This window comes from Bos javanicus, chromosome 18, assembly GCF_032452875.1.
Source record: "Bos javanicus breed banteng chromosome 18, ARS-OSU_banteng_1.0, whole genome shotgun sequence".
Lineage (NCBI taxonomy): Eukaryota > Metazoa > Chordata > Mammalia > Artiodactyla > Bovidae > Bos > Bos javanicus.
The window spans coordinates 35,148,997-35,176,548 of record NC_083885.1 but is presented as its reverse complement, the minus strand read 5'-3'; the positions used below and the strand labels follow the sequence as shown (position 1 = coordinate 35,176,548).

The window sequence follows — 27,552 nt, the reverse complement described above, 5'->3', positions numbered from 1 at the left end:
ACAGATAAACACACTTGCATAAGACCCAGAATCATAACATGACCGAGCAGGAGTTGCTATTTTGCCTTTATTGCATGCTTGTGGCTGATAATTTTAGGGATAGGGGTGTTTTTTGTCCAGCCCATGTTGAGCAGGCAGCCAGCCAGCTGCTCACTTTCCTATGGCCTAGAAATATGGATAGAGCACCTGGTGGAAGACAGAGCCTCTTCCTGTCTTTTGAGAAAGCCTGAGCTCATGAGAGGGTTCATTCTGAGTGTCCCCAAGTGGAGGGGAGAGGGCGCATTCAGGGAAACCAAGTTCAGCAGGGAGGGAAGAGAGTCTGAAGCCCCTGGAATGGAGGAGGCAGGTGCCTGTCTCCCAGCAGCCCCAGGGTAGCAGGCATGATCCCATGAAGCCCAAATCTGAAAGTCCTGTGGGTTGGGGCAATGACTGCGGCCTTAGTACCAGAGAGGACACATGACCAGAGAGTGCTTCTCACAGTGCTTGCTGCTGCAGGAGATTCTGAATCCTTGGAATAAACTGGGTAAAGAGGAACCTAGTAGAGACCAAGACCAAATTTCCCTCCAGCCTGGAATATCGGAAATACCAGTAGGATTTATGCTTGACTTAAAGGAAATAAAGAAAAGAGAACTTATTCTTTTGGCCACATGATGCCAAAAGTGGGACCATAAGTCTGTGGGACCTTAGTTCCCCTGCCAGAGACTGCACCCGACCAGGGATTGAACCCAGGCCCTCGACAATGAGCGCACAAAGTTCTAACCACTGGACCCAGGAAGTCCCAGAAAGGAGATATTTTCAGCTCTTACACTTCACACATTATATTATGGACCACCTTCATATTTATTTGCTTTTCGATATATATTCCTCTTAGCCTGTTATCTCCCTGAAGGGCAGGGATCTCGTGGGTATTCCCTAGGGTACGTCCAGTGCCCAGCACATACTCTTATTAAAGTGTGCAGGCTGGCTGACGGTTTCCCTAACAGTGATGGGCTCAGGGGAGAAAATGGAGCGGAACGCTTACGGGACAAGTTAGGATTTCGAGAAGACAAGCTGTGGATTGGGGGTAGAGAAAAGTGTGTTTTTGAGGAAGAATGTTGAAAAGGAATGGAGAATGGGGAGCCTTGGGGTCCGCGTAAGCCCCGCCCGAGCCTGGGTGCCAGCGCGACGTGACGCAGCGCGGTTTGGCCGCTGTGGGGCGCCGTAGCCCACGCCGTTGCCAGGGGAACGGGCCCAGCGCCGGACGAGGCCCAGCCAGCGTCTGCCTGGCCGGGTGGTACAGCCAGCCCGCTGGACTCAGAGCCGGAGGACTTGCGGGCCTAACCTCCGCCTCGCGTCACGGAATGGGGCTCGGATCCGGGGCGCACCGCCGCCCGGTCCCAGGGACCGTCTCTACCGCGAGAGTCTGAAGCGCGGCCGCTCTGGGGTGGGTGGACGGCCGGGCTCTGGGGCTGAGCCGCTGAGTGACCTTGGCAGGGCCGATCTGGCTCGGCCGACGACGCGCAGGTGAGGAGCCCCCTGTGCAGTTCTCACCTCTAAGCTGAGCCACGGGGGCAGAGCTGCCGCCGCCCGGCCGAGCTTTTCGCCTGGAGCCCGCGCGCGGCCTGGGCTGCAGGTCCTGGGCAGGGCGCCCGGCTTCCTTCTAGCATTCATCAGGTTCGCAGATCTGCATTGAGCGTCTGCTATGTGCCAGGCTCTTTGCCAGGCGCGGGGCCACCAAGGGCTCCAGAGAGGACGCTGCAGTTCTCCAGAACCTGCAGTGTTAAGAAGGGGTCGGGCGGGGGTTGCGGGGAGCAGGCGCCAGATACACGACTAAAGTGATTTCAGGTCAGGTTAAATGGTCTAGTGCTGAAATGAAGGAAGGTCAGGGAGGATCCCCTCTCTCATGCGACTTTTAAGCCAAGATCTAAGGTTGAGAGTCAGCATTGTGATCAGGATAAGGATGTTTCTGGAAGAGGCAAAAGGAAATGCAAAGATCTGGAGGCAGCAGGTACAGAGGAACAGAAAGGGTGAGGGACACTTTGAAGGATGTGGTGGAGCTTTCAACTTTATCCTAGCAGGAGGAGTAAACCACTGAGGAGTTTTGATGTGTTTTTAACTTCTGAAAATCTCACCTCACTCTGGCTGCTGTGGGCAATGTGGTTGTGACAGGGCATACCCGGAAGTCAATTGAGGGCCATCCTAGTTCTGCCAGTATAGCTGTGCCTCCTAGAACTTACTTAGTCTCTCTGAGCCTCAGTGTCATCATCTGTGAAAAGGGCATATTGCTCTGCATGTTGTTTATGAGAGAGAAAGTGAGAGGCTAGCCACATCTCAGACCGATGACTAGAGAGGCCTATGAGAACAGTTTGAAATGATCGGACCTACTTCAGAGAGTTGTGAGGGATAATAAGCAGATTCTGTCAAAACACTTAAAGCGGTAGCACAGAATAAGTGCCTTCTAAATGGCTGCTGCTGCTGCTAAGTCGCTTCAGTCGTGTCCGACCCCATAGATGTCTGGCAGCCTACCAGGCTCCACCATCCCTGGGATTCCCCAGGCAAGAACACTGGAGTGGGTTGCCATTTCCTTCTCCAGTGCATGAAAGTGAAAAGTGAAAGTGAAGTCGCTCAGTCGTGTCCGTCTGACTCTTCCTGACCCCATGGATTGCAGCCCACCAGGCTCCTCCATCCATGGATTTTCCAGGCAAGAGTACTGGAGTGGGGTGCCATCGCCTTCTCCATCTAAATGGCTAGCAATGGTTATTGTTGTTGTTGAGACACTATAGGGGAGCAATGATTGGGGCTTGGAATAGAGTGATGGCAGCAGAAATAGTAAGAAGTGGCTTAACTTCCCTTCTTGAAGGACGGTTGGATTTAGAGATGAGTAAGGGGTGGTCCCCGGAGAAGGCAATCCCAGGTAGGCTGCCGTCTATTGGGTCGCACAGAGTCGGACACGACTGAAGCGACTTGGCAGCAGCAGCAGCAAGGGGTGGTCCCTGTTTTTGGAAAACTGGTGATTCACAGCAGGAGACGGGTTTATAAACAGATAATCAACATGAGATTCAATAAAAGCAACATTGGTACTTAATTAGTCAGGTTTTGTTTTGTTTTTCTTACTTTGTTCTGTCACAACTTTGTTCTAAATGACTGTTTCTTGGTGGGTGTTCTTTTAAGGCTTACTTTCACAATCATGGGATTTGATTTCCTGGTTAAAACCAACAACCCTTGCCTCTGCTCATTGGCCTTATTTCAGCTCCATGTTGCTCCCTTCTTGTCCTCTTTCCTTGGTTTAACTTGAAGCCCAAACAGTTTGCAGTGATTGCTTCAGGAGGAAAATGGCACAGGGAATGTTTGCAGACCACGTCAACTCAGAAATGACTAAGGTTTCAAGCCTTTCTTGCCCTAGCATCAGACTTTTGCATGTTGTTGATGTGAGGAGCCCAGCCACATCTGAGACCAATGACTGGAGAGGTCTATGAGAAAGGCCTGAAGCTCCAATTTATTTTCTGGGAGTTTCTGTGATGTGTGTCTCTTATTCACATAAGCACTTCCCAGAATTTTAAAGCCAGAGACTTTTCTGGCACCTGTGGGGAATTCTAATAAACAAAGTACTTGCCCCTTGAAAGTTTTTTTTTTTTTTTTTTTTTATGACATTTTTTGCTGTAAAACAGTGTGAACCATGCAGCATTTTCTTTTCAGCCCCTCCTTTTGGAGGGGTTAAATTGGGCATTGGTCAGATCTCAGTGAAAATGGGTTTAAAAGTAGATCCTGGGGGAAAAAAACAAAATGGAAAACGTGTTTCGAAATATCCACAGAAAAGCACACATAGGCAACTATAAATCCTCTAGCAAAAGAAAAGGTTGTTGGGAGTGAAACCTTCCTGTGGTGTGCACCTTCCCTTTGGGTTCTGGAGTCATGGGAAGCTTAGCTGACCTTCAGCCGAGAACTGGAGCAAGGTTCCGCCCGGCTGCTCTTCTGTTGTGCCGCCTGGTTGTCTCCCCAACAGCTCATAGGGAGCTCTTCAGCTGAACAACTCAGAACTGCTTTTGAGAATGAGAAAGTATTGAACTACAACTGACTGCTCTTTTGTTGCGTGGTTGTTAGGCAGGATTTCCTTGTTTGTCTGGTGTGATACTACGCTCTAGATCACACGCGCATATTTGGTCCACATGGAAGCCCATTGGGGCCAGGAGGGTAAGAGATGACACCCTTCAATTATTTATTTGACTTTTTGTTTCAAAAGTAGTACACGCACATGGTGAAAAAAGAAATCCAAACAGCACCAAGGAGTACATAGTAAAAACAGATCTCTCTCATCCCTAGCCACTAGATCTCCTTCTCACAGGCTACCTGTGTGTTTGCTTTCTTGCATTTCTTTCCAGAGGGAATCTGTGCATATAGGAGTATACACATCTATCCATCCACCTTGGCTTTCACTTACTGGTAAGCACACTCTACAACCATCCCACATCTTGCTTTTCTACTTAGTTCAGTTCAGTCACTCAGCTGTGACCGACTCTTTGCAATCCCATGGACCACAGCAAGCCAGGCCTCCCTGTCCATCACCAACTCCCGGAGTTCACCCAAACTCATGTCCATTGAGTCGGTGATGCCATCCAACCATCTCATCCTCTGTTGTGCCCTTGTCCTCCTGCCTTCAATCTTTCCCAGCATCAGGGTCTTTTCAAATGAGTCAGCTTTTCACATCAGGTGGCCAAAATATTGGAGTTTCAGCTTCTACTTACCTGTGTATCAAAAGTCATTTCATCTCTCATTTTTGATGTTATGTAGCATTCCATTGTGTGGATGTGCCGTATAATTTTTTAATATTGTTTTTTTTGGGCCTTTCTTATTACCAACATGACTGCAATGGATCTCTGTGTACTTTATAAGCATCTGCATAAGATAAATACCTAGAAATGGAATGTCTGGGCCCAAGGGTATATGTTTTCTCAAGTTTGGTGCATGTGTGTGTGTGTGTGTGTGTGTGTGCACATGCACGCTAAATCTCTTCAGTCGTGTCTGACTGTTTGCAACCCCGTGGACTGTAGCCCACCGGGCTCCTCTGTCCATGGGGATTCTCCAGGCAAGAATACTGGAGTGGGTTGCCATGCCCTCCTCCAGGGGATCTTCCCAACCCAGGGATTGATCCCGAGTCTCTTATGTCTCCTACATTAGCAGGTGGGTTCTTTACCCCTAGTGACACCTGTGAAGCCCCCTCAAATTTGGTTGACATTACCAAATTGCTTTCCAGCTAATCTTTTTGAAAAATAAAGGAGTGATCTAAAGTGACAGCTTTGTGAAATTCGCCTGCCAGATTCCTCAATCTGTGGGCATTATGCAGGGACCAGAAGCAGGCTCTGTCTCCAGCCCTAACCCATTTCCCTTGTTCCACCGTGTTTCTCCCTGTTGGTAACTTAGTTCTCCAGGCCCTCCAAGCCTCCACATTGGCCCTGTCACCTCTCTTCTGATCCCAGCACTCTATCCTTCCAGTTCTGTGGCCTCCGCCAACAAACCCTCTTCAGTAGTGAAGTAGATTCTTTCCTGAAATTCTCAGACATCTTGCAGAAATGCAGGGATGCCTACAGCCTCTCCAGGGCTAGTACTTTTCATCTCAGTCTGGTTCTTTTGACAGCACTATTCATGAATCTCAGAACAGTATTCCTAAATATTTTTTTTTTTTTGGTGGGAGCAGAGGTGGGCAAGAGGGAAGTGAACCTGTCAGGTAACTGTTCTCTAGTTCATAATGAGAACTTGAATGGTAAGCTTTTCTTCACTTAAATTAGGCATGTGAGTTAAAGTAGCCTAACATTTTTCAAATGCGATTTTAGGCTTTTAGCAAGTGAAGGTTAACATAGATTATTGTCATCCCAGCAGTGGCCTTCACCTTGTTGGGACAGGGAGAGACCTGTATAGCCCTTTCAGCCTACCTCAGAAGCCAGGTGAGCCCTGGGTTTACCAGGCCAGCGACTACCTATGGTGGTTAGCACTCCATGGGGCCTCTTTGTTCTTGCCTTCTTTCTGTCTCCACCAACTTAACTCTGTAGTTTGTTCTATGGCAGCTGAAGTACTTGAAAATCTTTATCAAGGTCCACATACCTGTCAGCCCACCAAAGATGCAGTGGGTCATCAGGCAGGCAGTGGGGGAACTTGTGGGCTTCACCCCCACCTCCCGCCCATCTCCTCCCAAAGCACTGGGCTGCTGGGCAATTGCCCTCCCTGGGCTAGTCTGCTGTGGTGTCACTTCCCCCAAGTCCATTCTCTTCTTGCTCATGCCCTCCTTCCCACTGTGAATAGAAAGCTTTCTAAAACACCCATCACCTTTATGTCAATTCCCCTGTTTAAATTTTCTGTGACTCACCATGGCTCTTTCAGTAGTACCTAAGCTTACTCACCTGGCCTCCTGTCATCACCTTCTTAAGGAACTGAAGTTGGATCTGCTTTCCTAGCACACAGCAAAACCAATCCGCTGACACCGGGCTGTGGTAAAGGAAAGTACACCATTTATTGCAGGGAGTGAGAGCCAAAAGAGGGAGTGGGAGATATGCCTCAGGTCCACTCCACCGTGGTCTTTGAGTTAGGGTTTTGTTTTATTTTTTAAGGGAAAAAACAAAGAGGCTGGGATTAATCATCATCTTGTGACATTTTTGTGACATGTCTTAATCATAGTTTCTGGAGTATTCTAGTCTCTGGTTTATGATTTTCTATCCAGGTGGTCCATGGCACAGGAATCTGTTAGTTCATCTTGCACGGGAGAGAAAACCAGAGTTTCTGTGTTGATGATGACATCTATAGTAGCCATTTTAGTACATGTTTTCAGTAATTTTAGTCATATGATTCTGGTTGTTTAGTTTTCAGTTAGCACAAGACTGAAGATACAGGAGACTCAAAAGGGAACAAAGTTTTACATAGATTAATCACAATTTCAGTAAGGAAACTTGATTTTAGGGGGACTTGGTTTCAACCTAGGATCTGACCCTGCACCTTCCCAGGACTCATCTCTCTCTCTCTTTCTGAATCTTGCTCTCTGATCCCAAACCCATCCACTATGTGTCCTGTCATACTAGGCTGCCAAAATACCCATTCACCCACTTCCCTGATATCTGTCTGGGTCTGTCTGGGCCTGCAGAAAGCAGTCCTCTGAGGGCAGGAACCTGGTCTCATATGTGTTTACATCTTTAGTGCACAAGGGGGCTGGGCCAAGACATGAATGCACAAGCTGGCCATGTCTGGGAGCAGGATGACAGGTCTTTTAGTCTGATCTCCTAGGGAAGTGCTGAGAGGAGAAGGACAGCCAGAAAAGTCCCTGGGTCTGATGACAGTGCTTAGTCCCATCCATGCTTAAAGCCCTATCTCCTATTCTCTCCTACCTCAGAGCCCTTTTAATAAATTTTTTTTGGGGTCAAAATCATTTGTGGCCACCAACTCCATAAGGGAAAATGTCATCAGTTAAGAGTGGGTTGGCTCAGACTTTTAATGCAGGTGGCATGCCACCTGGGCAGCTCAGTCTACTCTAGAGTGCTGCCACTTCTGCAGGGGACTTAGACAAATAGCACCATTCCCCTATCCATGGTCTCATACAAGTGGTACCTCTCTGGGCCAAGGGTACTGGGGTTTGGAATCAGAGCAGTCTCTAAGGTTGTTGGTGGTAGGCTCCTGGCCTCAAATGGTGACGTCTCCTGCCTCAGGCATCAGGGACACAGCAGCATTGGGGGGTGCCCGTGGCCATTGCCAGCCCATTCCAGCAGTGGGGACATGTCAGCCAGCCATGTGCCTCTGCTTCTTTCTTTATAAACTACCTCAAGGTGTAGGGCTATTCAGGAGTGAGGATGGCAAGGAGAAAGTCAGGATTTAGGGGCCCTAATGGATGGGTTCCCTTCAAAGAAGTTGCCCTCTTGGATCACCAGAGAACCTATGTTGGAGCCACAAAGATTTGTCTTCCTGAGCAGAACTGCCCAGCTCAACTGTATTCACTGGGCTTGACCTGATGACCTTTGTTTCCAAAAATCAAGGACAAAGATTTGCTACCTCTGGGGACCTTCCAAATAAAGTGATGCCAGCTTTTTGATCACCTTTGTTATCTTTCATCAAAGCTGAGAAGTTTAGAATGACAACCCAGTGGCTCAGCTGTTACGACAATGTGTTCCTTGGGACTACTGACTTAAGAAAGCAACTTCAACCAACCCCATTACTTTGGGCATAAACCTCATAAAACCTCTTAGGATATCAGATATAGTAGCCTCCTCAGTCTGGAGAGATGAGGATACTCCAGAGGGCTATTTAAGGGTAATCATAATGTCTACCGTTTAGAGAGCATTTATGTGTCAATGTGTGTTACTGATCTGTGTATAGCCCTAGGTGGGCATCTCTACCCCTGTTTTTCAGATGAAGAAACTCAAGCCCTTCAGCTAGTAAGCAAAGAACCAGAAGTTGAACCTAGATCTGTTTCCTCCAAAGCTGGGGTTCTTTTCCCACCTTTCATTGGTTTTTACTGAAGACAAAGCAAATGACCAAAGGATTCCAGTTGAGTCCCTGGGAGAAAACTAGGGTCACTCCATTTAGCTTTGAGATGAGGCTACTCAGAATCTCCAGGTTTGGTTTGTGGGAGGCCCTGGGCCTTGGGTGGTATGAAGGGCAGAGTGGCTGAGTATGAATGTTTGGCAGTTAGGGTAATAGCCATGGGGCGGGAGGAGATGGGGTGGGGTATGGGTGCCTGGTGACTATACAGATTGAAGGCAGGGCAGAACAGGGCAGGAGGCTTTGAGTGGGTCAGGATTTCACATCATTTACTGTGCCCATATTTCCTTTTATTTCAGATGTTTTCAAGTCAGCAAACATTACTGAGCGCCTACTATGTACAAGGTATGTTCTGCATGTTTGGGGGAAGGGATGTGGGGGAACAGAGGTGGATGAATCACAGTACCATTGCTGCCCTTAGGGGAAGCTGGCATAACAGGGGGGCAGACATAGAGATGGCAAAGTGTACCAAACAGCAAAGTGACCTGCCCAATAAAAACTGAGTGCGAAGGCCCCCTGACTCACTTGGAGCATCAAGGAAAGCTTCCTGGATGAAGTGCTCGCAGTGGACTCTGAAGATCAAGTCACATTTTGTTGAGTTGAGAAATGAGGAAGGTGTTATAGGCAGATGTGCTGGTGGGGGAAAGGGTCCTGCCATACCCTTTGTCTTAGTCAGACTTCCTGGCCAAAGGCATGGGCTTCTGAAAGGAGAGTCCAGCTGCCAGGGATTTTGATCTTCCCACCAAGAGCTCCGAGTTGGCCTGTCCACCCAAGTGGGGCACTGCCTACCCAGGCTCTGGTTTCACCTCAGGTTCAGAAGATACTGGGGGTTGGGCTCTTCTTCCTGTAACACTAGGCCCACCTGTCTGCTCTGCACGTATCCTTTGACAACCAGGTCAGCTCTTGGGCTGAGGGATGGTGGGATGGGGCTGGAAGAGTGCTGCCATCTGGTGGTTTGGCTCTGGACAAGGCTTGTCTTTCCCTGAGCTCCCTCAAGTGAGTCAAAAGGCATCAGCTCACCTTTTTGTTCTCACTGCACTAGGCCCAGGTTTACTTAGAGATACATGGTCATTTCCCATGCTGGAGAGAACCAGTGAGGAATCCTCCCCTCTCTCTTGTGTGCTGTTTTCTCTTCAGCCAAGAAGCTCAGGCAGCTTATCTGAGGCACAGGGGAGATGGTTCAGGGCCCCCCAGTCCTTGAAGAATGTGTATATGTTTGCTAGGACCAGGGGCCAGATCCCTCTCCTGAGTACTCCCACTCCCTATTTCCCTTAGCAGAGCGTATGGGGGCCCTCTCTGAGGGCCCTCATACTTGCATTTGGGCCTCGGGACAGAGGTGACTAATCCTAACAGAATCAGCATGTGTTCTCATCACTCTGGCTCCAGCCTGATATTGTTACCAGATGAGAACATGTCTTATTGGGTTTAATTTTGATGGCTGTGGAAACAGAGCACTTTGAGTAACAGGCAGTCACACTGTGTCCTAAATAAACCCTGGACCCTCCTACCTTGTCTTGGCTAAGGCTGGGGCCAGAGCTCGCTCTGGGGCTTTGAGGCCAGCACTCAACTGCCATGCTCCCCTCACTATCAGGCTCCTCATGCTAGGGTCCTGGATCCCCCTGCAGAGTAACTGGGAGAGAGCTTCACATTCCAGCCTGCCCCTCCTGCTGAAAGCTGACTGCAGGCATGGGGCTTTGGGCTCCAGCCTGGGCCTCCTAGGCTAATGCTGTCTCTACTCTTTCTCCCTCTGGAGATGAACATCTGCAACAAGCCCTCTAACAAGACAGCCCCTGAGAAGAATGTGTGGACCGCACCTGCACAGGCCAGCGGACCCTCCCCGGAGCTGCAGGGCCAGCGGTCCCGCCGGAATGGGTGGAGCTGGCCCCCGCACCCACTCCAGATTGTGGCCTGGCTGCTGTACCTCTTCTTTGCTGTGATTGGCTTTGGGGTCCTAGTTCCCCTCCTGCCTCACCACTGGGTGCCTGCTGGCTATGCTGTATCCTTGGGAAAGTATGGGGCTGGTACATGGGAGAGTGCAGACAGTGGATGGAGGGACATGGGCAAAGCCCAAAGCTGGGTTCCAGAGCCTCAGACAGTGCAAATGGGCCCTGTCTCTGCCTCGGGGTCCAGCTGCCTACCTGCTGGCCTCCAACACACATCTGACCCCTCTGCCTGACTGGATGAGGGAAAAGACCTAATGAACCTTGGAGCATTGAAAGCCCCACACAGATGGGAACCTCATCAACTGAGGTACAACAAGAGCAATTATAGATGAGAACCTTAAAGCTCTCTTTAAGCTAATTATATCCAGAGCTCAACGAAGGATGAAAGAGATGTTCCATTTATGAAATACTTTTTCACTTTTTGGAAGGAATCATGGTAGCTTCCTTTACATATTAAGTTCCTGGTATATTTAAAATATGGTTTTATTTACAGGGATGATTATGCCATACCCAGGACTGTTTAGGAGCTCATTGATTTTATAAATCAGACTCTTTTAGGGTAAGGAAAGTTGAATTGACAAAAGGAGGGATAAAGATGCCCTGGAAACTCCTGGGAACTGTGACAAATATGCACTTGCCTGATCTTGGTGATGTGACTGTCCCTGCCCTGGCCATAACCCCCAGGAACAGAGGATTAAGGTGCAGCAGGTGGCTCTGTGCCCCAGTCCAGAGGGTGCCCATGAGAATGTGCCCTGGTATGTATGCTTCGTGGAGATGATTCCTTGGGCCTCTGGGAGAAGGTAGCCTAGGGTGAGCTAAAGGAGTTAACAGGGATAAATTTGAAAGTCTCAGGCATAGAGTTAGCACCCTTCAACTCAGGCCTTGCAGGGCTGCACAAGGCTGAACAGCTTCTGCCAACTGCACATCTCAGCCTCCTCTGTCTGACAGGAAGAATCCTGCCTGCTTCCCAGGCAGGGGATGAGGGAGCACACCAGATGTGTGTGTGAGCACCAGAATGTATGAGCCATGAATGTGAGCATGCTCTCTTGGGAAATCATAGAGCCCTTGGCTGGTAGGTGACAAGGGCAGGTGAGTGGAGAAAGACTCTAGAGAAGGTTGTTGGTCTCAGATGCCAGCAGTGTCACAAGGGGACTTCCTGGTTCACTGGGACCCAGGACCTAGTCCTCAACTCTGAAAACTAGACTTTCTCTGAGGTAACCCACAGGGCTTATTCAGTACTGTTAAGTAGAATGCTTCATGGGACATTCCTCCCATGACCTGGAATGGGTACACCACTTACTCAAGACTACTGGGTTTCTGCCATCAAGGTACCTGATTAATAACCACATGGTTTGGAGTGAGTAGAATTAGAGCAAATAATAGTAAACATGAGTAACTAGAATTTATTGAGCACCTATATGTGCCAGGCACTGTACCAACCCTGTACATGGATGATCTCATTCAATCCTCATAATAATCTGTAAGGAAGGCGTTCCCCTGACTTTAATTTAAAAAAAAAAAAAAAGAAAATGGGGCTTAGAGAGATTAAATGACTTCCTGAGGTCGCATCACTGGTATCCAGTGAGGCCAGGACTGCCCAGGCAGCCTGACTCGGAGGCAAGTGGGATGGTTTGAGGGTTTTGTCTTCTCCATATTTACTGCTTTGGGCAATGCTGGAGGCTCACAGAACCACCTGGTTTGCACTCTCATTTCTTGGCCTGAATGGTTCTGTCTTTCCATCAAAGCTACCTTCCTTCTGCAGGCTCCCTTAGGGCCCCTGAAGAATGAAGTAGGGTAATTGTGTGTACCAAGCACTCACCTTGTGCCTAGAACTGGCCTGGGCCCTGGGGTTGCAAGGATGAGAACACAGGGCCCCAGTTCTCGGTGCTCAGCTTCCAACTGGAGGAAAGCCTAGTAGTGTGGAGATCATCACTTGGTAAGTAAGAGGGCAGGGACTCATTCAGCAGAATGTGGGTGCAGGAGGAGGGCCATGTACACCAACATCACTGGGGGCCCAAATGCGCTCCTATTGCCCTCAGTTCCCTGCCTTCCTTCCTCCTGGCCTCGCTCAGTATTCTTGGCTCCACCCTCTCCCTTCATCATCTATATCCAGTCAGTCATCAGGTCCTGTTGATTTTGCCTCCTAAAAGGTATTGTATTTGCCCTCTTTTCTCCCCACTGCCAGCTGCCTCTCTTACCTAGATGACCATTTCGTCTCCAAACAGGTCTCCCTGCACATGCTCTCACTCCAGCCAGTCTCTCTCTCTCTGTAGCCAGAGTGCCCTTTCAAAAAACAAAAATGATAAAGTTACTAATACCCTCTAATGGCTTCTTCCTGCCATAACGTTTAAGATCCTCAAGGCTCTCCACATTCTGGACTCTGCCCATTTCCCCATCATCTTCTTATTTTATTTCCTCTGTTGTTCTCTGTTGTGACAACACTGGTCTCTGGGGAAGCCCTTAGCTCCTCTCTCCACCCCAATACCCAGCTAAGTTAGAAGTCAAGAACTAGCAGTCCATGGGCCAGTTTGGCCTATAGATTTTTTTTAATTGAGTGATAATGAACACACTAAATAGACATATCTGAAGGGCTTCTTCAGCAGGTACATTTTAAAAATTACTTATTTCCTTGTCAGCATTTTAAAATTTTAAAAATTAAAAAAATGAGATGCCTCATATATCCAGATACAAACCCAGATTTCTGGTTTTGAAAAGCCAGAATTTGGTGACCTAGGCTCTCTTTCTGGCATGGCACCAACGAGTTGAGCTGGAACCACACATCAGCCACCCTGTTATTTGGGGCTTTGCTTGTTCCCAGCACCCAGCCTGGCCCCCTTTCCTCTTTATATTTCCTGCTGGTTCCTGTGCCACTCCAAGTATCAGCTGACATAATACTTCCTCAGGGAAGATTTCCATATCCCTTTCGACTAGATGAGGTCACCCAGTTACAAACTCACATAGTCCCATGAACTTTCTTTATCACAATCAACCTACTCTTCGATTAACATCTGTGTTTCCTGCAAGACTGTGGGCTCCTTGGGGATAGGGACCAAGTCTGTTTGTTCCTGCCATATGCCTTAGTGCCTGATGTAGAGAAAGACCTCAGTAAATAGTTGAATGAATGAACCAGGGGGTGGGGGGTAGGAGAAGTGTTGAAGCAGGCAGGAAACTAAATGTTTTCCCACATTCAGTGTGTCTGAAAAGAGGTTGGAATGGTGAGGAGTAGTGGTTGGTAATACCAAGAGGTTTGAGAGGAGCCAGAATGAAAGCGGCCATGAGCATTGAACCTGAAGAGAAAACTTTAGCTTGAGAGCCATTGAAAGCCACTGCAGGAGTTTAAGCAGTCAAGGCCTTAAGTTTAAGCTTTTCAGAGCTCACTTTAGGACCAAGTGAAGAGTACACTCAAGGGGACCCAGACAGGAGGAGCAGAGTCCAGAGACTATGGAATAGCCCAAGCAAGAGGTGAAGGCCTGATCCAGAGCCAGGGTTGTAGGGATAGAGAGGTTGTGGTGGGCCACAGGATTGTCTCTGTCAGCTCTGGTACAGCATGTTAGGGTGGAGCCTGGCTCCTGCAGACGTGTAAGAAAATTTGGCTGCTGGGAGGAGGAAGAAAAAAGGAGGTTGGACAGCTGATGGATGGAGGATAAATGATGGAGAGATATCTGACTGGCTAGCAAAAGGACAGATGGATGGATGAATAACTAGATGGAGAGTGGATGGCTGACTGGGTGGAATCTATTTGTAAAATTTTATTATACATTCACTTTGCAGTAAGTTGTCAGCATACTTGTGCCCAGCCTTTGGTCCAGTTGCTGAGTAGATAGATCCTGGAAGATCTGTGTTTCAGGAGTTAGCCATGTGCCCACTGGCCAGCCCTTAAACATGTCAGGCCATCCCAGACATTCAGCCCCAGGATTCTGAGTACCTGAACTTAGGGAGGCAGTGGGTCTATGAGGCTCCATCTGCAAGTGACTCTCCAGCTGGCCTGGCTTCTGGGAGGGGATGTTTGCATCCTTCTCAGAAGCAAGATAAATGAGCTTAGAATTTGTATTTTGGGTCCTTCAACCTTAGAGGATCTCTTTTAGTCTTATTTCACCATTCAGAATCTGAAACCAGGTCAGATTCTGAGGTAAGACCAGCCAGGGTCTGCACCACGTCGGGGGCAGTGAGGCCAGGGCCCTGTAGTTGGTCTCCTCAACAGCGGCAGTGCTGGTTTGTGAGCTCCATTACAGGATAGCCCCTCTGTTCTTCCATCTAGGGCACGGGTATGCTAGAGGTGTCTGACAAGGAGGCTCTTGGGTAGCAAGGAGGTAGCACAGGCAGAGTCTCTGCACTGGGGAATTGCATACAGGTAGAGAACAGTTCTTTGGCCACAGGAAGCAGGGGTGGGCTCTCAGCCAGCAGTGTGGAGTGAGTCTTTAACCTGTTGGGCCAGTGCATGGGTGCCGTCTTTGCTGGTCATCTCGTGGTGCACCTGACTGCTGTTTCCATCGATCCAGCAGATGCCAATGTGCGGGACAAGAGCTATGCAGGGCCTCTGCCCATCTTCAACCGCAGCCAACATGCACACGTCATTGAAGACCTACACTGCAACTTGTGCGACGTGGATGTGTGAGTGCATGTGGATTGGGTGTGTGTGGCCAATGAGTGCGCCTGGGGAACTGCCAGCGGGAGCTCAAGGCAGACAGGGGCATGCCCAGGCTTTACAGTTGTCCTGAAGCCTCAGAACCCTTGTATTTCACACAGTCAAGAATCTTGGTGGAGTGACAGAGAACTGGGTGAAGGAGAAGGTGAGGAGAAGGTGCCTGGAAGCAGAAGATGAGGAATAGCATTTCCATCAGTTAAAGTAGGAAACATTTGGCACTGCTACAAACATTGCTAATGACTAACTCTGCCAGTAACCACCCCTTTCTCTCACTAGCATCCCCAGGTATGGGCAGGGAGGGGAACTAACAGAAGCTAACACCCAAGTACTTATCATGTGCTAAGTGCTTTTGAACAACCACCCCGCAGGGTGGGTAACATCTTTCTCACTTCACAGAAGAGGAAGAATCCAGTGTTCCGAAAGGCTGAGGTTGATCATATGGCTCTTGGGCAGCAGAGCCAGATTCATAACCCAGCCTGCCTGGAGCTGGAGCCAATATACTGTTATCCTTGTTTATGCACAACTCTGAGGCCCAGAGAAGCCAAGTGACTTAATTCAGGTCACATTGAGGGGTTAGAATGTACAGAGCCCAAACCCTTTGGCTGGTCCAGACTGCCTCCCTAGGCCCTTCCCTGGAGCATCCCAGTCTCTCAGCCTTAAGAAGGGGATCTGGAATTGGGTATGGTTCAAGGCTAGCTCCCCCCACCCCCCACCAACTTTTAATATTAAGACCCAGGAAGTTTGTTGAAGGGGCTCTGTCCGTAGGACAGAGAAAGAGTCAGTGGCGTTAAGACGCTGAGGACTTTGGCATCAATCCTTTCCTTCACTAGACATCAGTCAGTGTCCTGTTCCTCAGTGGATGCTCTGGCAGTTGCTGCCTGTTCCAGGGCTCCATTCTGTTCTGCGAAAGGGGACTGAAACTTATCCTTCCACTCTCCTTTGGGCTTTCCTTGTTCCTCCCTGGGGCAGGGAGATTCACTTGCATCCCTAACTTGGCCTCCCTTCATCTTAACCCCTGTGGTGAACTGCTTGCTGCTCACCCAGATGTCTGCCTGCCCTGCTCCCTTTGGCTCCTTTGGCTTATCCCAGATAGACTGGAGTTTTCTGGAAGAATGCCAGAAAAATTCCCACAGTCTGGCAGAGAAGCAGAGACTCAAAAAAATGGTGATGTCAGGAAGAGCAATGCAAGCCCTGGATCCAGCAGCCTTGCTCTCTTCTGCTACCTGGCCCCATACCTGCACTCTCTCCTGACTGGGCAAAGGGGGTCCTTGCTTGGAAAGGAACCTCCATTTTCATTTCACACCACCATCACCCATATGCATAGTTCCAGAGGGGGACAATATAACGCTGTCTCCTCCTCTCACCCCTGGGTACACCTCCCTTCCCGCCCGCGCCTCCCCACCTCTTCAGCACTGTCTCCTCTAGGTGTCCCGCCCCACCGTGCCCGTCACCAGAGGGCGCGCGCGCTCCCTGTAGACGCGCTCTGCTCTCCGCTTAGGCGCGGGTGAGTGACCCGCTCCAGGCACAGAACCGGCAACCCCCAGGCCAGGATGGTCAACAAAGGGTGGGGTAAGCCCGCGATCGCTCTGTGCCCCCTCCCACCGCAGGAGTGCTCGTTCCAAGCACTGCAGCGCCTGCAACAAATGCGTGTGCGGCTTTGACCACCACTGCAAGTGGCTCAACAACTGTGTGGGCGAGAGGAACTACCGGTGAGAGCCATATCCGGGCCACAGGGGTACCTGGGGATGCGTGTTGAAGTGTGTGAACCAGGGCCCTTGAACTTTCATATGGGGCCAGGAGAGGATGGGAGGTACTTGGAGAACCTGTGTGCTGGTCTGAGGGTGAGGCTCTCCATGGCTTCCACCTGACAGGGCTGAGGGTAGGTTTGGAATCTTTCTCCTCCTGGCCCAGGGAAAGGTGGAGAGCCTATTGGGGGTGGCTGCCTATCTCCACCTTTGCCCTAAGCCTTCAGCTTCCTGAGGAGTTAGGGCTGTGGGGTCAGAGGCCCAGCTCCCCCTCCCAACCACTGGCCCTTCTGAGCTCTGGGCCCTTGCCCAGCTGGAGCACCTGGGTGCTGACAGCTGCCCATGGCTGGGCCCAGGCTCTTTCTACACAGTGTGGCATCTGCCTTACTGGGCGTCCTGCTCCTCGTGCTGGTGGCCACTTATGTCTTTGTGGAGTTCTTTGTCAACCCCATGCGGCTGCGTACCAACCGCCACTTTGAAGGTCAGTCTGGGTTCCAGGCCCACTCCCACCCCCTAGCCTATCTGGTCACTTGTCACAGCCCTGGCTGAGCACAGTCTGCTCATGCCTTGCAGTCCTGAAGAATCACACAGATGTGTGGTTCGTGTTCCTGCCTGCTGCCCCTGTGGAGACGCAGGCTCCTGCCATCCTGGCTCTGGCTGCCCTACTCATCCTTCTGGGCCTGCTCTCCACAGCCCTGCTCGGCCACCTGCTCTGCTTCCACATTTATCTCAGTAAGTGCCACCCCGGCCCACATACACACCCACACCTTCCTTGCAGGGGATGGGGTCCCTAAACTGGAGGAAGTTACCCAGTTTGGGCTGTGGAGCCCTGAAACTATGCCCCTTCCTAGTGCTGGCTCTCTAATGGTGACTCGTCTCACTCTGTGGCTTAGTGGATATGGACACAATGGGTTTTAGCCTGCAGCTGGGTACCCTCCCTCACCTTCTGAAGCCCAGGTTCACCTTCCTTTTCCATTACACTGAGCCCTATCTTCACCCCCTCAGTGTGGCACAAGCTCACCACCTATGAGTACATTGTGCAGCATCGTCCACCACAGGAGGCAAAGGGGGCCCACAGGGAGCTCGAGTCATGTCCCCCGAAGATGCGGCCCATTCAGGTATAGAAGTGTCCCAGAATGCTGAGGGAGTGGGAGAAGGGGTGTGGGAGGGGTGATGGGCTACGCAGCAAGTAGTCAATGATAAGACAGGGCAAAGGGAAGCAGGCCTGGAATAGCAGCTGGGGTAGTGGGTGCTGGAGGCAGCAGGGGCGAGGGCAAGTGTGTACTAAGCATGTGCCTGCTTGTTCAAGTGTGGGCACAGCCAGAGGGAGCCCTGCATTTCCCTGACCCCAGGGGAAAGGCTTGGAGCATGCACTGGAGAGCGCAGAAAGTGGGAGCCTGGAAGTGGGCAGGGTGGGGCTGAAGGAGGAGAGAGGGCTGGACCAAGGACTGGTTCACCAGGATGCAGCCATCAGTTCTCTCCACCTGTGACCCTGAGCCTTTATACCCATTACCCCATTCAAATCTTGAAACAGCCCATGAGGCAAGTCATGCTACTATCTCCATGTTGCAGATGAACAAATTGAGGCCAAGAAAGATTTTAAAAGCTGGGTCTAGGAAGAGTTAAGGTCTCCACACTCTGAAGCAGGAATCCTCCAGCCCAGGCTCGGGGCCTGGCCAGCCCAGCTGCTAATCAGCCTATCCCCATTCCCACGCCCCTTGGCTTCCTGAGGTCAACAGCTGGGGGTGGGGTGGGCCTGTCCTTGGAGCCCCCAGGGACTGGGAAGGCAGGGGGCCCAGGCAGGCCTTGTTGGGAAGGCTGAGTTCTGGATCCAAAGTCCTCATGGCAACTGGACACAAACACAGGCTAGTGGGTGGACTGAGGAAGGATTTGGGACCCCACCTCTCCTCTCCTCATTGCCACGGGGTGGGCCAGGCTGCCAGGTCTGGGAAGGCCTGGGGGAGTGATGGCTGTTAGTGGAGAAACCTCCCCCCAACCCCTGCTACACTGCTGAGTACCTGCCCTAGTGCTGGGCCCTGAACCCATCCGTGTAAGCACAGTGGCAGCCATCCTGGGAGTGGGCATCACCCCACTTCACAGAAGAGACAAGCTCAGAGAGGTAGGCAGGAGACTTCAAGCTTCACAGCAGTGCCCATTTGGGCTGGCCTTGGGATCCCCAAACTCAAAGGCTCAGGGCCTTGGCTCTGCAGTTACTGCCTGCTTAGGCTTTGAGGCTAGATGTGCCAGCAGCCAGGGCACTTAATATCATCTGAAAATGACCTGAGGGAGACCTTCCCAGAGGGAGCAGGGTGGAGAGCTGAGGTGGAAAGGTGCCGTGTATTATACCACTCAGGAATGGGCATGTTTTGAAGGTCTCAAGGAGGATTGTAGGGACAGCTGTGAGGAGGGGAGTTTGAATGGGGACACCCTGGTGGCACCTTCAAACCTCCCCAGATGGCTAGGGCCTGGCTCCTGTCCCACTGTGACCCATCAGGCTTATGGGACGATCCTCTACAACTGCTGCTCTCAGTCCTCTGCTTCTGGACTCCAGGAGCACCAGGGTAGGCTTTGCCTCCTCTCTCCTGGGCCCTGGAGGGGTACTAAGTCCACACTGGTGCAGAGGAAATGTGTGGGGAAAGGATTACCTTGATGTCCCAGTCCTTGTGCTGGGCTTTGACCCTTTCCTCTTTCCCAAGGCTCCTCTTCTCAGGCTGGCACCCCCACAGTCCTCTCCAAAGGGCCAGCCTGAGCAGATGTTGCACGCAGGGCTTGCCTGGGGCCTCCTTCTCCGCATCTGTGTAGCCAACCCATGACTGGCTGGGCTCGTCCCCCAGACCTGCTAGGGCTGTCCTGCAGGCAGCCTCCCCACCCCCACCCTGAGCAGGAATGCGGGAGGGGCCCCACTCTGGAGCCGTTGCCCCCAAACATAGGCTTGTTTTAGAGACGGCGTTGCTGTTATAGTGTCTTCTCTGCATTAGTCAGGACGCCTGGGTCTCCATGGAAACAACTGTCGAGCCAGTGACAGCTGTCCGGTGCCCTGCCCCCTCCACTAGGTTCCCATCTCTGGCCATTTCTCTGGCTTTTGTTTCCTCACCTGCAGTCCTCTCGGGCGCGGCAGGGGCGCATGCTGCATGCTAGGGTGCAAGCCCAGGCCACTCCTGCTACCTCCCAGCCTTACTTTCAGGCGTTGGGTCGGCTGCTCCAACGGTCACTGCGAGGATCAGCAACTAAACAAGACAGAGAACTCACCCATAAGCCTGGTCCCAGGTGGGACCGCGGCGCAGTTTTTCCCACCACTTATTGCCTTCCCTTTACCAACAGAAGTTGGGGAGACCACTCATCCCCCCAATTCCCTCCAGCAGCTGAGATTGTGTCTGGTACTCTGAGGACTCAGCTCTCAGGGAGCCATGGATCCCTGCATGTAGCCTTGCAGCCGCAGGTGCACACGCGAGTGTGTGAAGTGCCAGGTTTCCCAACCAGGGAAAAAAGTTGGTTTAAAGACTGAAGAGCTAGAAGGAGCCAGGAGCTAGAAGGAGCCAGGAGCAAGAGGAGGCCTCTCTGAGTCCCTCTTTGCCCCGCCCCAACTTGGCCAGAACAGCTCTAGACTGGGTACATTGGACCCATGAGGCTGGAGGCTTCCCGGAGGAGGTGGAATTTGAAGTGAGGAAAACAATGGGGATGGGGTAAGGTACAAACACAGGTGTTTTAAGCCTCATTCTGCATTGGGGTTTTCCCAGCATAACTGGGAAGCCTAGAGAACAGCCATAGACCTCTTTGCCCACACCTCCCAGAGAGAACAGTAAGGGGGTGTGTCCTAATCAGAGTGGGCCTAAGGACCCAGGAGGCCCTGGACCCATACCTAGCCTCCCAGCCTCCCTCACCTCCACCTTCCCCAGGAGATGGAGCTCTACATGCGGACCTTCAGCCATGTGCGCCCAGAGCCCCCTGGCCAGGCCAGGCCTGCCGCAGTGAATGCCAAGTGAGTGCAACTTGGGCAGGGCCACCTCACATCTCCCATTGGCGTGGCAATGAGGTGGGAGAAAGGAGTTAGGCCAAAGCCAAGGCATGGGTCTTGGTCCAGCCCATTGTGGCCTTGGACACATCAATGCCTCCTTCCAGCTAGGAAGGGAGGCTTATTTTAGAACCTCCAACAGGGTGGTATTTGAAGGAACAGCAGCATCAAGCACTTACCCTCGCACTTCCCCTTCAGTCCCTCCCGATTCCTTGCTACCCGCGGCCAAGTGGAGCCTCCACCGCCCTCCTCCCCAGAGACTCTCGCTCTGCCCCCCCGGATACAACCCCAGGTATGGGGGACTGTGCTGGGCTCCTGCCCAGGTGGAAGGGGATGGGAAAGAAGTCTACCCCTCTCCATTCCTCCGCGTCTTTTGGCGAGGTGAGGTCTGGGGAAGGGTTATTCAGGCTTCCCTCTGTCTCTGCAGAAAAAGAGGAAGCGGCGCATGTATAAGGTACCGACCTCTGGGACCTTGAACAGAGAGCCCCAGTTGCCCAGGCTGCCGGGTGAGCGCCCCTTCCTGACCGGAATCTGCTCGGGGAGCTCCGAGGGAGGGAAAGGTAGGGCCCTTAGTGAGTAGCAGCTCCTAGTCTTACGTTCTCTTCCAACCCCATAGGGCCCCGGACCCCCGGCCGCCGCTCCAGCTCGTCGTCGGACTCCGCGGACGCCAGCCCTGCAGAAGCCTATCACTCGGCGTCTGGCGAGTCCTTGGACGAGATCCCAGTGGCTCAAACGCGCTTAGGCAGCGCCGCTCTGGCCGCCCCGGTGGGTAGGCCCCGAGAGCCCGGGCTGGCGCTGCAGGCGCGTGCGCCCGCCGTTTTCGTGAGCACTAGCAGCGGCGAGCCCCGCGCGCGGGGCGGCCCCGAGGCTGACCTGGCTTAGCTGGGCGAAGAAGCAGGGATGGCGGAGGAGCGGCGGGACCGACTCTCTATGCAAAAACCCCATCCCTGCCGCACCGAATGCACTTTAGGGGCCCCTAAGGGCCGGCGGGATCGGCCCCACTCCCCACTCCACTACTCAGCAATACCCGCCCAATCAGCTGTGATGCTCCAATAAACTTTTTTATGCTTTTGCGGACTTGGTGCACACTTTTTTAACGACAGGGGTCACGGGCCCTTCTGGAGCCGCATCATTGCCTGTTGGCCTAGGAGCACAGGATGAGGTGGGTCCCCCACATTGGGTGGCTATCCAGATTGTCATATGGAGAAACTCAAGTACCAGGCTCCTGGTTGGGAAAGGCCCTAGAAGCTCCCTAGTGGAGGTTATTTTTCTTGAAGATAGGGTTTGCACTTGGAGAGAGGAGGAAAGCAGCATTTGTGTTAGGAAGGCAGCAGCGGAAGCAGAGACGCCGAGGCTAATACCCGGGTGGGTGGGAATAAATGAGGACACGGACCCAGGAGGTCCAGGAGCTTTTCCCCCGCTGCAAGACTGACGTCGGTGTAGATCCCGGAGCATTCCCGATTCGTTCACTGTCCCCTCCCGCCCCCAGTGATGCGGAGTTGTGACCTGGGATGCTACACGTTCATTGGAGAGCTGTGGTCTTGAGCCGGCTCTAGACCCCATGTCACTAAGGGAAGGGACCGCCTCACTCCTCTGCACGTCTCCCCTTCCCCGCTCCCCACCCCCACCCCCCCGACCCCGTCCCCCACCAAAAGCCTTTTTGGTTGCTGCTCTGGGAAGCTGGATCTCCCCTGAAGGTGGGGACCAGCTTTGAACTTCGGGCGGAGGCCAGGATGGGGGTTTTCCGAGGACCGCCAGAACTACAAAGGTCTGGCTTCCCCCGCCACAGAGCTGCCCGGGGAGCAGCGGGATGAGACTGCTGCAGCAGCTCCGCCCCCCGCGGAGCGGGGAGAAGGCGGGGTCGGGTAGGTGGAGCCAGTGTGACCTTGGTCACTCTCGAGCTGAGACAGCCCCGAAGGTGGGGCTCGCCGTCTCTATGGAGACCAAGAAACAAGGGATAATACGGCGGAATCGCCCCGGCTGCAGTCCCGCCCCAGAGCCGGCAGGGAGCAGAGCTGCGGACCCGCCTAAGTCTCCTGCTACCATCGCTTCATTCTTGCGTCCTGTCCATCGAACGCGCTCTGTAGGAGCAGCCACGAGGTAGAAAACGGTAGGAAATCCCGGCGCCAGCCACTCTAGTCAGTATCCAGCACGATAAGGGGGTGGGGTGGAAGCGGCGTGGGAGCGGTCCCAACCACGGATGGTCCTGAGCTGAGGACACCAGCTGAGCGGCCCTGCCCTGGGCCCAAGTGTTCCACCCCACCCCCACCCCCACCTGCTTGCTGATTGATGACTCCAGCTGTCCCAGAGGAGCCTGCAGACCCTTGGGACTACAGTCTGTGACTTGGTGCCACCTGATCAGCCTGCTATTACCCTGGGACAAGCATCCCGTGGCACTCAAACTCCCTCAGACTAGCCTTAGTGAACAAAGTGCTGGTCTCCTCCAGGTCCCTGGTGGGAGATTGCAGTGCAGAGACAGGGAAGAGGAGTGTTGTTTGAAAGGGAGCCTGGGCCCACAGAGTAGCTGCAATGTAGGAGCTGTGGGTGCTCTCAGTTCCCAAAGCTGCAACTTAGGGATGGGTGTGTGTGCTGATCCGGAGAGGGTTTTCAGTGTTAAGGCTAGTGGTAGTGGAAGGGAGCTAGGCAGGCAGGGATCCAGGCTGTGGTCACTGGAGGCTCTAGTATAAAAGGGAGAGGTGGAAGATAGTTGCTGAGGACACAATTGAGGGTGTGGTCAGGAGGCTGCCGTGGATGAGATGGGAGTCTCAACACAGGGGTGTCACGGCATAGTACCTGGGAGTCTGGAAACGCAAGTCTGTGGGTGTGTGAAGGGGGTTATAGAGGGTGTGGTCAGGGGCTGCAGGTGTGTGGAGAGAGGGTGAGTTGTGAGGTTCTGGTTAGGGGTCTCAGTAAGGCTGTGGGTGTATGGATGGGGGACCCAGTTCCAGGGCTTCTGGGGTATGGATAGAGGTGGGCTGCATTGAGGGTGTGGTCAGGGAGGCTTCCGTATCAGGCTGTGTTACATGGAGGGAGTTTCAGTGCAGAACTAAGGGTGTGGTCCGGGAATGCAGTGGGGGCTGTGGGCAAGTGTAGGGAAGACCCTTCAGTGCACGGCTGAGGGTATTATTGGGGGGCCTTGATACAGGCTATTAGTGTATGTGTGGGGGCTGAATGCTGAGGGAGTGGTCCAGGCCCCAGTCCCTGGGCTGTGGCTGTGGTCAGAGGACTGCAATGAGGGCTGTGGGGGACACTTCAGTGCAGGGCTGGTGTGGTCAGGGAAGTCTGAGTACCAGTTAAGGGTGTGGTCAGTGGGAATAAGGCTGAGGGCATGGAGGGCCAGGGCTGAGTGCTCTCAGCTGTGGAGTGTGGACTAGTGTGGTGGTGCTCAGGGTGTGGCCAGGAGGCATCCACGGAGGGCTGAAGGTGTGAAGGTATAGACATGGGGGAAGTGTGCTTCAGTGCAGAGGGTAGATGTGAAGATAACAGGGCCAGGGCTCATAACTCTACAACCCCCACTCAGGCTGGCCCCCCCACAATCTCCTGCTCTTAAACTCCACAAACGGAGGTTACAGCCCCAGTGGCTGGCAAGGGGCCAAGAAGCCATGGTTGTGCCCCAGGTGCTGGGAGTGCTGGTGTGCCCCACCCGTAAGCCCATTCTCCAGCCCAGCCCAGCCCAGCAGCACTGGGAGCTTCTCCCTAAGCCGCCCTGACACCATCCTGCCCTTAGCAACATTCTCCAAGCAGCACCACCCTCCCTTAGCAACTGTCTCCAGGCTTCACAAACTGTGGCCAGGCCAGCCCCAAGTTCCCCCTTCCCTCATGTTTTTGTTTAACAGAAAATAGTAACAAGGTTGCAGCTGGGCCAGCTGCACCCCTGCCTGGGGCATACACCCCTGCCTGTGCCCTGGCTCCCTTCTCAGCCTGGGCTGAGTCCTCATGACCCTGACAGAGACACCGTCCTCACTAAATACCTGTCCAACCAGCAGCCTGGCCAGGGCCTGACCCAGCTTGGCATGAAACTCCCAGGGAGGGGGCCTGATCTGCCACCCTCACTTCCACCCAAGCAGGCCTTGTGCCAGGGCCAGACAAAGCCATAGCCCCAGCTGCTGCCCTCACAGTTTTTCTGGACAGTGCCACTCTGTTCCCAGCCTGGTGCAAGGATCATGATTTCATCTTCTGAACTCCACTCTGAGCCAAGGCTGGCATTAAGTGACAGGACCTTTCCTCTCAGTGCTCTTCCTCATGACTCTGGGGCCCAGTCAGACACTGAAAACTGGCCCCTCTCCTCAGGCAGCTCCATCTCCAGCTCTGAGAGTGTGTGGCAGAATGCCTGAAACTTCAACTTTGCAGGTTTTGAGCTAGAGGCAGTGATATACTGAGCCTTGGTGGAAGGGGGAAGAACTTGGCTGGGAGGTGACCGAGGTGGGTCCCTACAGGGTGGCATGGCAGCGAGCACAGATGTGGCTGGGCTGGAGGAAAGCTTCCGCAAGTTTGCCATCCATGGTGACCCCAAGGCCAGTGGGCACGAGATGAATGGCAAGAACTGGGCCAAGCTGTGCAAGGACTGCAAGGTGGCTGACGGAAAGGCTGTGACAGGGACCGATGTCGACATCGTCTTCTCCAAAGTCAAGTGAGCCCCAGGCATTTCCTGCTTCTGATGTTCCCAGAAGGGGAATTGGGGGGCTGGAACCAGGGAGATTGTGGAGCAGGGGGCAAACTCATGGTGTCCACATACCTGGCAGGGCGAAGTCTGCCCGGGTCATCAACTATGAGGAGTTCAAGAAGGCCCTAGAAGAGCTGGCTCCCAAGCGATTTAAGGGGAAGAGCAAGGAGGAGGCCTTTGATGCCATCTGCCAGCTGGTGGCCGGCAAGGAACCAGCCAACGTAGGCGTTACTGTAAGTGCCCTAATGGTTTTTAATGACCACTGATGGGTAGGAGGGGGGGGGGTGGGAATCTTGGCTGGTGTTGGAAGGGCTGTCTCTAACCAGGTACCCCTGGGGGGATCTCTGTTCAAACAGAAAGCAAAAACAGGGGGTGCTGTGGAACGGCTGACTGACACCAGCAAGTACACGGGCTCCCACAAGGAACGCTTTGATGAGAGTGGCAAGGGCAAAGGTATTGCTGGGCGGCAGGACATCCTGGATGACAGTGGCTACGTGAGTGCCTACAAGAATGCAGGTACCTATGATGCCAAGGTGAAGAAGTGAGGCCTAGGAAGGCCACCCCCCCGCCCACCAGCGCAACTGCCCCTGCCAGAGGCTCGGGCCTGGCCTAAGGGGCACGTGGAGCAAGAGAGCCTGGTCCCTTCCTTGCTGGATCTGCCACCCAGAGCTTCCTGCCCAGCCCTTCAGGGCCAGCCCACCAGGCCTCTGACCCAGACTGCTCTGCGTCCCCTTCCCCCTTTTCTTTCCTCCTCAGCCTCTCTGTCTGAGGAGAGTCTGTGCCTATAGCCTCACCACCCCAAGCTAGCCCTGGGCATGGCTAACCCCCTGCCTGCTTGCCTCATATTTAAGCTGCTGCTCTGGCCAAGTGCCTAATTCTTTCCTGGACCTCAATAAAGACACCTTTTGTACCAATATGGACTGTTCAGGTATATGACAACAAGGGTAATGACATTCACATCTTGATGACCTCTCAATGTCATTAACCCCCTCCATGTCACACTCTACTGATTCTTCCACTGGCAGCCCTGCCCAGAAAAAGACATACACCAGGCCCCTTCCATTAGCACCAAGCCAGGCTGCCTGGGGATGCTGCAGAGGGATATCAAAAGCCTTTTACCTCAGCCCTGACCCAGAGATCTGGCAGCATGGCTGCTTTCCTGCAGTTAGGGCCTCAGTCTTGGCCTCTCTGCTTTCACAGCAGGGGGAGGGATGAGACAGCAAACTCAGCCTGGGCTAAGCGCTGCTGGGGCCCAGTGCCAGGCCTCAGCTCTAAGCTTGCTGACAGGCCTCCACTTCAGGGAGCCACCAAGGCGAGTCACTTTGGGCTGCATCTCAGAAGTTCAGAAAATGCAAGACCAGAAAGAACCTTAGAAAGTAGACAGTTCAACTCCCAGTTTTATAGTGGAGGAAACTCAGGCCCAAAGAGTTAAGGAGCTTCTGCAGCATAGAGGCCAGAAGCATGCCTCTGTCTCCCTGGCCAGGCTGTAACACAGCAAGCCCCAACACTGATTTCCAAAAATGCTGCTGGAGGCCCAGTGATAGAACTTGGCACTCAACATCAGCCTTTGACGGGCAAGCAGGGTGTCCAACAATGAATGGGCCTCTTCTTGCTGATCCCCTCCCATCCGTTCACCACCCCAGGCTGGGTGAGAAGGGGTGTCTTTCTCTGATCCTGAGAAATCCTGGGAGCTTCCAGATCAACCTTTTCTCCCCTCTAGGTTCTCAATGTTAGGACAGAGTTACTCCCTAGTCTAAGGCTTTGGGGCAAACTCTCCTTCCTTCCTGCTGACAAGTGGACTGGATGGAACTTAGGGACTGTCCATTTCTAGCAATTAAAAGCACACATTCACAAATATTTTCTTTCCTGACTCAGATAACAAAGCAAAGCAACACAACTATTTATTTCGTCATCCCTTGAGCTGTTCTGGCATGTTTCTGCCCCAGGTGGCCCCGGAGTCCCTTGAGCCCAAAGTCACTTGGAGCACGGGTTTAGAGAGGTAGGGAAACTTGAAACAGACTCTGGGGATTAAGTGAAAATTAGAGAGCAGA

The 27,552-nt window shown here is 52.7% G+C and overlaps 3 protein-coding genes across 34 annotated transcripts in view; 2 read left to right on the top strand and 1 right to left on the bottom strand.

Moving 5' to 3' along the window:
• Window positions 1-48: 48 nt before the first annotated feature.
• Window positions 49-27,552, bottom strand: part of LRRC36 (leucine rich repeat containing 36) — a 91,625-nt gene continuing 64,121 nt past the window's right edge. For 19 of the 23 annotated variants that reach the window (XM_061387507.1, XM_061387517.1, XM_061387512.1 and 16 more), the window contains 3 exons: window positions 12,635-12,719; window positions 6,372-6,456; window positions 49-3,744 (listed from right to left, as the gene is read on the bottom strand). In XM_061387507.1, the coding sequence (XP_061243491.1) occupies window positions 3,694-3,744; window positions 6,372-6,456; window positions 12,635-12,719 (221 nt within the window). In that variant the 3' untranslated portion in view covers window positions 49-3,693. Of the gene's footprint in view, window positions 3,745-6,371; window positions 6,457-12,255; window positions 12,720-15,045; window positions 15,242-18,379; window positions 20,054-27,552 lie in introns of those variants that run through there. The other 4 variants (XR_009730811.1, XR_009730810.1, XR_009730809.1 and 1 more) reach the window with 4 other exon arrangements.
• On the top strand, window positions 1,414-21,915 carry ZDHHC1 (zinc finger DHHC-type containing 1). Of its 9 annotated transcripts, none has more exons than XM_061387543.1 (13): window positions 1,414-1,503; window positions 8,362-8,387; window positions 8,793-8,838; window positions 10,247-10,489; window positions 14,872-15,047; window positions 16,689-16,790; window positions 17,183-17,307; window positions 17,400-17,558; window positions 17,832-17,944; window positions 20,723-20,805; window positions 21,037-21,130; window positions 21,266-21,344; window positions 21,455-21,915. In XM_061387543.1, the coding sequence occupies exons 3-13, from the start codon at window positions 8,830-8,832 to the stop codon at window positions 21,718-21,720; spliced, it is 1,449 nt and encodes a 482-aa protein (XP_061243527.1). In that variant the 5' UTR covers window positions 1,414-1,503; window positions 8,362-8,387; window positions 8,793-8,829; the 3' UTR covers window positions 21,721-21,915. The 9 variants fall into 9 exon arrangements, with proteins under 9 accessions (XP_061243527.1, XP_061243525.1, XP_061243529.1 ...); XM_061387545.1 differs by having other exon boundaries at window positions 1,418-1,503; window positions 8,335-8,387; XM_061387541.1 differs by lacking the exon at window positions 8,362-8,387 and having other exon boundaries at window positions 1,415-1,503.
• Window positions 22,721-26,415, top strand: TPPP3 (tubulin polymerization promoting protein family member 3). Of its 2 annotated transcripts, none has more exons than XM_061387568.1 (4): window positions 22,721-22,948; window positions 25,275-25,468; window positions 25,581-25,734; window positions 25,858-26,415. In XM_061387568.1, exons 2-4 carry the CDS (start codon window positions 25,281-25,283, stop codon window positions 26,044-26,046), a joined length of 531 nt encoding a protein of 176 aa, XP_061243552.1. In that variant the 5' UTR covers window positions 22,721-22,948; window positions 25,275-25,280; the 3' UTR covers window positions 26,047-26,415. The 2 variants fall into 2 exon arrangements, with proteins under 2 accessions (XP_061243552.1, XP_061243553.1); XM_061387569.1 differs by having other exon boundaries at window positions 22,803-22,938.

What these genes read in the sequence shown, in the direction of transcription:
- ZDHHC1 (XM_061387540.1), top strand. Translation starts at nt 10,217, where the DNA reads ATGCTGTCTCTACTCTTTCTCCCTCTGGAGATGAACATCTGCAACAAG. An exon ending in CTGCTTCCACATTTATCTCA is followed by an intron (nt 17,559 to 17,831) that starts GTAAGTGCCACC and finishes TCACCCCCTCAG; the next exon opens with TGTGGCACAAGCTCACCACC. An exon ending in CCTGCCGCAGTGAATGCCAA is followed by an intron (nt 20,806 to 21,036) that starts GTGAGTGCAACT and finishes CTTCCCCTTCAG; the next exon opens with TCCCTCCCGATTCCTTGCTA.
- TPPP3 (XM_061387568.1), top strand. Translation starts at nt 25,281, where the DNA reads ATGGCAGCGAGCACAGATGTGGCTGGGCTGGAGGAAAGCTTCCGCAAG. An exon ending in ATCGTCTTCTCCAAAGTCAA is followed by an intron (nt 25,469 to 25,580) that starts GTGAGCCCCAGG and finishes CATACCTGGCAG; the next exon opens with GGCGAAGTCTGCCCGGGTCA. An exon ending in CAGCCAACGTAGGCGTTACT is followed by an intron (nt 25,735 to 25,857) that starts GTAAGTGCCCTA and finishes CTGTTCAAACAG; the next exon opens with AAAGCAAAAACAGGGGGTGC.